Source organism: Myotis lucifugus, unplaced genomic scaffold (assembly GCF_000147115.1).
Source record: "Myotis lucifugus unplaced genomic scaffold, Myoluc2.0 scaffold_1, whole genome shotgun sequence".
Lineage (NCBI taxonomy): Eukaryota > Metazoa > Chordata > Mammalia > Chiroptera > Vespertilionidae > Myotis > Myotis lucifugus.
Genome location: NW_005871049.1, coordinates 2,495,275 through 2,505,666, shown reverse-complemented (window position 1 = coordinate 2,505,666; position 10,392 = coordinate 2,495,275). Strand labels below are relative to the sequence as shown.

At 56.2% G+C, this 10,392-nt stretch overlaps 1 protein-coding gene and 1 long non-coding RNA gene across 6 annotated transcripts in view; one reads left to right on the top strand and one right to left on the bottom strand.

The window, feature by feature from the left end:
- The window catches only part of COL23A1 (collagen type XXIII alpha 1 chain), a 254,521-nt gene extending 247,816 nt beyond the window's left edge, over positions 1 to 6,705 (top strand). For all 5 annotated transcript variants that reach the window (XM_023754032.1, XM_023754023.1, XM_023754035.1 and 2 more), the window contains 8 exons: positions 68 to 95; positions 1,077 to 1,139; positions 1,224 to 1,277; positions 1,448 to 1,474; positions 3,011 to 3,064; positions 3,330 to 3,416; positions 5,192 to 5,230; positions 5,658 to 6,705. In XM_023754032.1, coding sequence (XP_023609800.1) covers positions 68 to 95; positions 1,077 to 1,139; positions 1,224 to 1,277; positions 1,448 to 1,474; positions 3,011 to 3,064; positions 3,330 to 3,416; positions 5,192 to 5,230; positions 5,658 to 5,660 — 355 coding nt within the window. In that variant the 3' untranslated portion in view covers positions 5,661 to 6,705. The remainder of the gene's footprint in view (positions 1 to 67; positions 96 to 1,076; positions 1,140 to 1,223; positions 1,278 to 1,447; positions 1,475 to 3,010; positions 3,065 to 3,329; positions 3,417 to 5,191; positions 5,231 to 5,657) is intronic.
- Positions 6,706 to 6,962: 257 nt separating this feature from the next.
- Positions 6,963 to 10,265, bottom strand: LOC111826118. Its single transcript, XR_002829363.1, has 2 exons — positions 7,787 to 10,265; positions 6,963 to 7,268 (listed from the first exon to the last, which is right to left on the bottom strand). It is a non-coding gene; the product is annotated as an uncharacterized LOC111826118 (long non-coding RNA).
- Positions 10,266 to 10,392: the final 127 nt, after the last annotated feature.

Sequence of the window (10,392 nt, the reverse complement as noted above, 5' to 3'; positions counted from 1 at the left end):
GGCCTGCGAGCCTACGTGACCACTGCAAGAGGGCCCTGGCCCTGATCTGCTCTCTCCTCCTCCTCCAGGGTCTTCAGGGAATCCAGGGTCCCAAGGTGAGTCTGGGGCGTGGGTGAAACCCCCTACCTGCTGCAGACTCACAGCCTGGACAGTTTCAGAAAGCCTTGCCAATGGGCCAAGTGAGGGCCCCACGCGTGGCCTCAGACCAGCCCTGCATCCTCCCAGGGCCCGAATGTTCTGAGTCCCCTAAGGCTGGTGCCCCCTCATGCCCACACTTGGGGCTCTGTTCTTACCCCTTCTCCTCCTGCCTGGGCCCCAGTCCACTGCTTTCCCTCCTTGCTGTTTCTCCCCTTGCTCTGCACCTCCCCCCTCATTGCCACTTCCCCTTATGCCCCCACATGCACATCTGTCTCTCAACTGCCCACAGCCTTGACATGAAGTCTTGGGTTTGGTGTGTATTACATAATGTTGTGTCCTCTGCCCTTAAATGAAAACCATAGTGTGGCCTGCCAGTGTGCCCTGCCCCAGGAGCCACACAGAGGGGGAGGCAGCTGGCCTCACTGTTTGCCCTCCCCTGAGGGAGCCCATCTCTGCTTTTCCAGCTCAGAGGCCAACTTGAGGACTCAGAGTCATGGACTCCCAGAGCTGAGTGGGCCGAGCATGTGGCCAGCCAGATGTGCTGCTTCTGGCTCTTCTTTTTCCCAAGGCCTCCCCAGATTACGTGTAGAAGAGGCAGACGCTGTCAGGGATGGAGCTCAGAACCTCAGTTGGTAGTCAGTCCTGCCACTTGCTTGCTATGCTATGCGGGTCCATCCCTGCCCCCTCTGTGCCTCTCTTTCCTCATCTGTGAAATGGGTGTGAGCACAACCACCTACCATGAGTACTCAGGAAAAGGTAAAATGCTCACACCTGAAGCTCATTCTGATTGTTTGCACAGAAAGGAACCCAGGCCAGACCTGACAGAGCCTGGAATCTGTCCCTCTGCCCTGCACACCTGGGCCCCCACAGGCCCAAAGATTTCCTGGCCTTCCATCTGTCTGACCCTTTCCCCTGACTGTGTCCCCCTTCACTTCCAGGGCTTGGATGGAGCAAAGGGAGAGAAGGGCGAGTCAGGGGAGAGAGGCCCCAGCGGCCTGCCTGTGAGTGTCATGAGCCTTGTTTGTCGTTAGAGGTGCTAATTCCTATAACCATCATGCCTCTTAATTCATTCCTTTTTCATCCAGGGGCCAGCTGGTCCACTAGGCCTTATTGGGCTGCCAGGAACCAAAGGAGAGAAGGTAACCACCTTTTTCCCCCCCCCCACCTATGGCTGCACACTGTGGTGTCACTCGGCCCTGGGGGTTCAACCCCTGCACTTCAGGGCCAGAGTTCAGGCTTGTGGACAACTTACAGGGCCGAAATTCCCAGCAGCTACGCTCCCTCACACCTTCTCTTTGTCTCTCCTCAGGGCAGACCCGGGGAGCCAGGGCTAGATGTAAGTATCTCACCACCCACTGTGATCAGGTCCTCCTGTGTGTAGCCTTTGCCCTCATGCTGCACGTACAGTAGCATGATCTGGTTGGCTTGGTAACCCCTTTCCCAGGGCTGGGACTACAACTGCCTGGTGTCCCCTACATTCCCAGTGCCAAGTCCAATGCACAGCCCAGAGTAGGTGCTTTTTGGATGGGTGGGTGGATGGATGAATAGATGATGGATGGGTGATACATTGGAGCCGGGAAGTGGGGAGAGCAGTAAGGAGCCTGTTGCAATATCCTGGTGAGAAATGATGAGGCTTCTGCTAAGGAAGTATAGTGGGAAGGAGAGGAGGGGAAGTATTAGTCCAAGGTTGACTGGATCAAGTGTCTGTTGGTTGCAAGAGACAGAAAACACAATTTAAACTGGTTTAAACTGACTCATAACTGAAAATCCAGAAGTACAGCACATGGATCCAGGACTCAAGTGTGTCAACACAACACAACCTCTCAGCGTCTTTTGTATGTGATTCCTCTGCGTGGGCATCATCCCAAGTTCCACGTGATGATGAGGTGGAGCCAATAGCTCCAGACCTGCATCTCTCCAGGCCCAAATTCTGGAGAAAGACTATTTGTCTCTCTCTTCTTTTTTAAATATATATTTTATTGATTTCAGGGAGGAAGGGAGAGAGAGAGAGAGATATCAATGACAGGAGAGGATCATTGATGGGCTGCCTGCTGCACGCCCCCGATGGGGATGGAGCCCACACCCCGGGCAGATGCCCTGACCTGGAATCGAACCTCAATCTCCTGGTTCGATTGGATGCTCAACCACTGAGCCATGCCAGCTGGGCTCACTCTCTACTCTTTTAGAAAATGTCTCATCAACTCTCATTGACCCCAGTTGGGTCAATGCTGAAATATCACTTGGCCAGAAAAATGCAGTGCCCTAATTGGCCAGGCCTGATCACATGCTCCATCCTGGAGCTAGGAGTGAAGTCAATGAAGTATGAGAAAGGAGGGGGTTCCCAGGAAAATCAAGTAGCTCTTAGAAGGGAAATGGTGACCAGATACAGGGCTGCAAGGCTAATGGTGTCTACCCTAGACTTTAGGAGGTGTCACATTGAAGAACAACTGCAGACAAGGAAAAGGAAGAACTCTAACCTGAGTTTCTGACTGGGCGGGGCTTGTTCCATCGATGAAAAGGGTCAGGAGAAGAAGACATCTGGACTCAGGGAGGTCGTCAGGGCAGAGCTAAAGACTCCATGGCCACAGCTGCCTTCTGGGAGGCCTAGAGCTCAGGTGTCATTTCAAAGCCACACCCACCTGTTCCACCTGGCAAACTGCTGGGGCTTCCATCCACAGACTCCGACAGGGTTCTACTTCAGAGGAAGCAGTGCCGGTGTCCTCAAGGCACGCATGTCCCTACATCAGCCTGCCTAGGAGTTGGGACTGGGCCAGTTGGTACCATGAATATGGAGGGAGGGGCAGAGAGGGACAGATTAGAGAGGAAAACCTCAAACCTCATTTTCAGGTTTAACCTTTAATCCCCTTGTCAGGGTTTCCCTGGACCCCGAGGAGAGAAAGGCGACCGGAGCGAACGTGGAGAGAAGGTGGGGTAGGCGGGGAGAAAATAGGGGCAGCTGGAGAGGAGATGGGGCAAGGGGACAGAAGGAGGGAGGCAGGTGAAGAGGAGGGAAGAGGCGGATAGGACTTGGGAGGCAAGAAGCAGGCAGAGAGAGGTGGGTGAGCAGGTGGAGGCTGGGATGGGGGCAGCAGGGCAGGGTGGCTGCCAGCCCCAGGCCCATCTCTCAGAGGTGCTGGAGGCATCCTGGGCATGGCAGCCATGGCCATACCCCCGTCTCCCTTCTTGTGCAGGGGGAGCGAGGCATCCCCGGCCGGAAAGGAGTGAAGGGCCAGAAGGGCGAGCCGGGACCGCCAGGACTGGACCAGCCATGCCCTGTGGTACGTGTCAGAGCAGGAGGGGAGCCCCAACCAAGGTCTTTGCTGCCTCCTGCAGCATCTTCATGTCATCTTTGCCTCCACTGCCAGGGCCACCATCACTGTCACTCCCATCACAGAGGGCCCTCTTGCTCTAGTCCTGACCCTACCATGGGTGCAACTTGAGACCCATCCCCTCTATAGAAAGGGAGACCCCGCGGGGCAGAGTCTGTTTCCAGCGTCACTGCCCCTCTTTACTCCACTTCCTTGTCCATAGAGAAGGGTGGGACCGCCCTTACCTCTCTGGGTATCTGTCCCACCCGGGAGAAGGCTTTTCTGCCTGGGTGGCCCCATGCTGTCCCTCTGCTCCTCCCCTCCCTTCCCTGCTCCCACAGCCTCCTCCTTTCCTGCTGTGTCACCACAGCCCCTGATGGCCCATCCGACCCAGGGCCTAAAATAACCAAAATTCAGTTTCCTTTTTCTAGAAGTCAGCAGAGGTTACATGTCAGACTATTTCAGTGGAGCTCAGAAAAGACAGGGAAAATGAAACAGCTGAGTTTCCATCCTAAACCTGACCGGATATTCATACCTGCCCCCCCCTTGCCAGGGGCATGGGGAGAGGCCACCTACAAAAGGAAGGTCAGGGCCGGGGACCCCCAGAGGCCCAGTCCTCTGACCTTGAGTGAGTCACTTCGCCCCCTGTTCCTCAGTCTCCTCATCCGTACAGGGGGGTGCTGTCCCACCCTCAGACTATCCCACCCTCAGATGGCTTTGAAGAGGCAATGAGAAAAAGACATGAAGATCTGAGCAGTGAGCACATGCAAAAAGTACCAAGGGCGGCAGGGAACAGGGTGGCCCTGCAGATCTAGATCCTGGGCCAAGACTTCCTTCCAAGTCATGAAGTCTTTGTCTTTGAAACAGGAAAATCCTAAATGCGGAGGCAAGCGAGGGGCACCGGGCTCGAAGGGCCTGGCGAGGGGCAGCGGGCCCTGCCCTGCGGTACATGGTCTGGCCTGCTGTGTGCTGTGCTGTGCTGGCATCTGCCCCCCTTCCCCATCCTGCCTGCTTCCTCCCCACCACCCTCAGGCCCCAGCCTGCGCCCCTGCTGGATGCACGTCAGTGTGCCTTGGACAGAGTGAAGTGTCTTTGCCCAAGGGTCCCCCAGGGACTAGAGGATCAGCCTTGTCCCTCTCCAGTCCCCCATCTTCCAGGCCGCTTAAGGACCATCTCCCACGACCCCCCACTTGTGTCTGATTGCTGAGCAGTAATGGCTGATGCTTCCAGACAACCCCCTGCCCAGGTTTCCCCCTGCTGGCCTCCTCCTGACCCCGTGGCTCAGATCCAGACACAGAGACCAGGATGGGCCACACAGAGGGGGATCCCACTTCCTGAACTGTCCATATCCTCTTCAACTCCTGAAAACTCTCAGGCCCTCAGGGTGAGGGTCTAAAGCCACTGTCATGGCCACCAGGTCATGGCCATTAGGTCGCCCCCCGCCCCAATCAGCAGATGTACAGCATGAGCCCAGAACTCCAGGGTCCTCCCGGTTCTGCCCCCAGCACAGGTGTCCCAACAAAGCCCCAGGGGATGCACTCAGGACAAGTGCAGTGAGGAGTGGTCTGTCCCGTGCCTGGGTCGCCTGGATGGACCGGGCAGGCATTCGGGTCCTGTTTCAATGGGCTCCAGCAACCTCACTGGCAGCTCCCTGGGCTGTCATCCCTTCACCCAGGGCAAGAGTGTGCCAGGGTGGAGAGCTGACCAGCCCTTGCCCCCATCACTGAAACCTTCTTCCTTTCCAGGGCACTGACGGGCTGCCCGTGCCTGGCTGCTGGCATAAGGTACCTTGTAGGGAAATCTCCGGGACAAGCAGGGAGGAGTTGGGAGACAAGAGGGGCCTGGAGGTGGGCCTCTGTGGCTCCCAACACTGACTGAATAGCCAGGTTTCCCTGTCACAGCCTAGTTTTGACTCTCCCGTCGTCGTGTGACCTGAGGCTTGGGGCCATAATCCTGGGTGATTATGCACAGCCCACCCTTGGCTGCATGGGGCTCACTCAGCATCTGGCCCAGCCAGTGCAAAGCCATCAGCGCCCCGTGGGACTTGGTCCAGACTGCCCCCCTGAGAGGGGTAGAAGCCAGGAGCCCGGGACCAGGGGAGGGGGCCTGCCTGTTCCTGGGGAAATGGGCAGGATGGATGAGGTCCAGACCAGGGAGGGCCCCAGGGGCCTCATGGCCCCTCCTCACCTCAGTCTTTCTCTCCTTTTCCAGTGATCAGAACCCAGCTCACTGCCTGTACAGATCCATGTGGACATTTTTAATTTTTGTAAAAACAAAACAGTAATATATTGATTTTTTTTCCATGGGATGCACTGCCTGTGGCCTTTAACCTTTGAGCATGTGCCCGGCCCAGCCCCAGAACAATCAGCATGTGAAGCTGGCAGGAACGTGGACAGGCCAATCAGGGAATTGTGTACTTGAGGGGCAACCGTAGGATTTGGTGCCTGGCTCAGACGAAGTTGCAAAGATGCCGGGTTGGGCCTTCAGTCACCTGATTAGCAGAGCGTCTGGCTGCCCAGCTGCCCTACAAGAGCCTGCCCCCTGAAGCTCCAGAGCCCCCGGCGGGGGAGGGGGGGGCACCTGGGGCATGGACGGCCCTGCAGCTGCTCCAGCCTCTTCAGCCAGAGCCAGCTGCTCACCCTCCCGGACCCTGGGTTCACCAGGAAGGACAGGCCTCCCACCCAGCACTTGCAGCTGGGTACTGGGAGCTGTAGAAAGCACCCCAGGCAGGTCTAGCTCTCACCAAGTTCATTAGGCCTCGGGAAGCCAGCCTGTTTGAGAACACATGTCCTCTGGCGAGGAGTATAGGCCAAGCACTGTGATCACCACCACATGGACCCAACTGCAGGGAGCCCCATGGTGACCAAGTGTGGAGGATGGCAAGGCCCATGCTGGAGTGACTGCTGCTTCCTGTCTGTCCCCCCCACCCCAGAGCAGGGGTGTGATGAGACTTTGCCAGCCGGAGGAGATGGGCCTCTAGCTCAGAGCTTGGGTCTCACTGGCCCCAGTCTCCCACCCAGGAGCACTCTGGTCCGCTAGCCGAAAGTGGTCTTCCGGGTGAACTGTACAGATGAAGAGAATCCCGGTGTGGTTCCCAGCTGGCCCGAGCAGGGGGCCTGCGACCTGAGCATCGCGCTCGAAGGAAAGGCTTCCCCACCTGTGACAAAGGTCCCAGCCACCAGCTCTGGCCCAGCGACTTGCCTCCCCTCTCTGTGTAGATAGGTATTGCTGTGTGTAATAAACCATGAATTTGTGTCTGGTTGAGCCTGTCCTTGCAGACTGCCCCTGGGGCACCTCTGGCTAAGGTTTCAGCCTGGCCATTGCAAAGTGGGGAGGGACAGAAGCCAGAGAAACCCACCCCAGAAACCAGAGGAAGTAGCTCAGGGTCGTGGGGTTAAGTTTGGAAGACACAGACACAAGGCCTAGTCCGGCCACGTACCAGCCGAGCCTTCTGGACAGTCACATCCCTGAGCCAGTGACCAGTGACTGCTACATAGAAAGTCACCCCAAAACTTGTTGCCTTAAAACAATGATCCTTTATATTCCTCTCTCTCAGTTCTGGGGTTAATGGGCTCAGCGGGCTGGTTGTGGCTCAAGCTCTCCCACACCTGGTGGTTGATGCTGGCTGTCAGCTGGGAGGTCAGATGGCAGAACACCTATCCCTCGTGGTCTGGCTCCTCATGCTGAATTCCAGGAGCGAGTGTTCCATGGTGAACCAGGTGGAAGCTGTGTCACCTTTTATGGCCAAGCCTCAGAAGTCATCTGGTGTCACTTCCTGCCACAATCAGTGGTAACGTTTTCCAGGGGAAAAGTGTCCACATCCTATTTTAAGGAGGAAATGTGAGGTAGCTCTTGTTGCAGCCCTCTTAGGAAATCCAACCTGCCACCTCATCTATAAGAAGGGACAGGGATGCCTACACTCTGACGGTAGTTAATGAGGACCAACTGCATGGGATACAAGAACCCAGGGCAGGGCAGGCACCTGGCAGCTCCCATGAGTCTGAGTTCTCTCTCTCTCTTCCCCACTCCAAGACCAAGCAAGGGCCATAGTCTTGCAAAGCATTTCTACATCGTTTATTCCAGCTGGTCCTTATAACAACCCTGAGAGAGGGACCCAGCAAATATGCCCATTTCACAGATGACAAAACCAAGCACATCCGGGGTGGTATACTAGTAGACGGGGCCTGCATGACAGCATCTTAGGCCTTCTCCAAGGACTGGGGCCTAAGGAGGGCCATGGTTTGAGTAGTCCCCCTGGTCCCTACTATGTGGCCTCCTCACTGAGCAGAAGAGGCCCAGCCCTACACCAGCTAAGGAGGAGGAATGTGTCAAGTCCTCACCTCTGTCTCCCTCAATTGCTGGCGATAAGTGGCAGGCCCACTGCTCAGCCAGTCGTCTTGGTCACCGGGGAAGCCAGTAGTGTGAAAAGGAAGAGAAACACCGCGGGGCTGTGATGACTGATGGACATCACAAGCTGTCCAAGTGTCCTTGGGCATTCCAGCATAACCTCACAAATCTACTGCACTCTAGAGTTTGTAAATTCACTCCTCCCTCCCCTCAGGTACCTCATGGATCCCCCCACCTATGAAGGAGGGAGCCTATGTGATTCATGTCACTATTTCCATGTTACATGTGGGGAAACAGGCTCTGAGGGAGTAGCCCTCTGCCTAGGGATAAACAACCAGGATTGTCTTTCTGAAATTGCTTGTCAGGGCCCAGAGTCTGCTAGGCAGCACCATGCTGCTGGGGGATTGGTGGGCAGACCCTCTTAGAAGCCACATGTGGCCCCTTCCTCAGACACCAGAGGAGGTCCCTTTCCTGCTCCTTTGGGTAGGGCAAGGTCATTATGGCCCATTGCTGCCCCCTTGTGGCCTCACACAGTGTATCCTCAGGTCTGCAAACTTCAACTGCAAACTTCTCATTTTAGAGGGTACAGATTGCTCCAAGAGCTTGGAGTGGGGACGAGAGGCTGGAGAAGAGTAAATGACTTGCTCAAGGTCCCAGATGAGACACGGGTGAGCGCCCTGCCTCACAGCAGAGCTTCCAGGACCAAGGGTTTCACATCTCCCTGACAAGAACTACCCGCTTCCAGAAGAAAGGGAAGCACATTTATTGAGCCCCACTGTGTGCCATGGCAGCTAAACTAACCACAAAAATTCCTACCCCGTGAGAGGAGTAGGGTCTCCCTCCTCCTGATCCCTAGGATACTACATGGGATAGTTTTGGGTGTCACAATGACTGGGAGATACTCCTCGGATTCAGTGGGCAGGGCTAGGGATATCAAACATCTGAAAGGCATGGACAGTCCCGTCCCATGATGAATCATCTCAATGAGAATGCCAGTGCTGCCTGCATTGAGAAACACCATGCCCTTGGTTCAAATTTTGACTCAGCCACTTCCTCCCATTCCCTGCCCTCTTGGCCTCCAATGGCCCCCAGAAGGCTGGGCATGAGATAATGGATAGAGGAGTGCTTAGCCTGGGGCCAGAGGCAGAAATGAGTGGACTTTTCTGAGCCGGAAGGAGAGGCTTCCTGGTGTTGACCTGCCCCTTGGCCCAGGAAATGGCCCAGTTGGGAGGCCTGGCTTGACCTCCAACTGATTTGCCACTTGACCCTGAACATCTGGAGAGTGAGTGAGATGAGGGCTGGGACTGGCTGCAGTATTCTCACCCTCAGCCCTGAGACTAAAAAAGCCCTGAGCCAACCTACTTCCTCTGAGCTGCCCTGGGCATAAGACAGGTTCGTATTTGGGCTCAAGACAAGGCCAAAGATGAGCCCCAAAGGGTTGCCTGTGGCCTGTACTTCTTTTCTGAGGGTCAAATCCCCCTCCCCTATATGTGGGAAGAATTTTTGGTTAATTTGGGAGGAATTTTGTTTTCAATTATACATGAGGTTCAATTCAGCTTTACAATTAAAAGTAAGAAACTCTATCCAGTTTAGAAGATGAAAAGTTCTGGAGGTGGATGGTGGTGTGGTTGCACAAAGTAAACGTACTGAATGCCACTTAATTATACACTTAAAAACGGTTAACATGGTAAATTTTATGTTATGTATATATTTCCTCAATAAAAAGGAAAAAGAAACTCCAAATGTTCTTTAATAAATGCTCTAATAAACATTTTACATTTTTATGGGGGAAGAGATACAGGAATCAGCGTTGAGGGAGCAAAGCAGAGGGCTGTGATCCCTTGTTCCAGGGTTCATCCAGGCAGAGTCCCAGTGGCCCACGCCAGGAGGGGACGTCTCTCTGCTAAGCCAGCTTTCCACCCCTTGCCCCCAGGGCTGCCAGCTTTCCACCCCTCACCCCCAGGGCTGCCAGCTTTCCACCCCTCACCCCCAGGGCTGCCAGCTTTCCACCCCTCACCCCCAGGGCTGCCAGCTTTCCACCCCTCACCCCCAGGGCTGGGAGTCCGGCCGGCCTGCGCTGGAGTCCAGCCTGCGCTGCACACTTGCTGTGTCTGAGAGCAAAGTCCTTTCCCGTCCCGGGCCTCGGTTTCCTGGCCACGTGCTCACTATGAGGCTCAGGAGTCCTCCCGACGCCCCTCCTGCCTAAGCACTTGATGACTCCATTAGCACGGACACGCTCGCGGTCACCGGCCTGGAGTCCCAGCAAACACGGCGCGTCCCACTTTATGCACCGGGAAGGCGACTCAGTGACTGAGTTCGGGGCCCCGGTCCCGCTAGGGAGCTGCGGCGAACGCACCCGGGGACCGCTCCCGCGCGGCGGTTTCCACGGGATGACTTGGCTGTAGGAAGCCTGCCAGGCTCGTTCCCCGAAAGAATTTACCAACCTGAAACGGGCCTCGGGAGGGGGCGGCGCCGCAGCGGGGAGGGGCGGGGCCAAGGTGCGGGGTCACGGCGGGGAGGGGAGGGGCCGTGGGGCGCGGCCACGGCGGGGAGGGAGCGGGGGCCAGGGGGCGGGGTCACGGAGGGGAGGGAGGGGAGG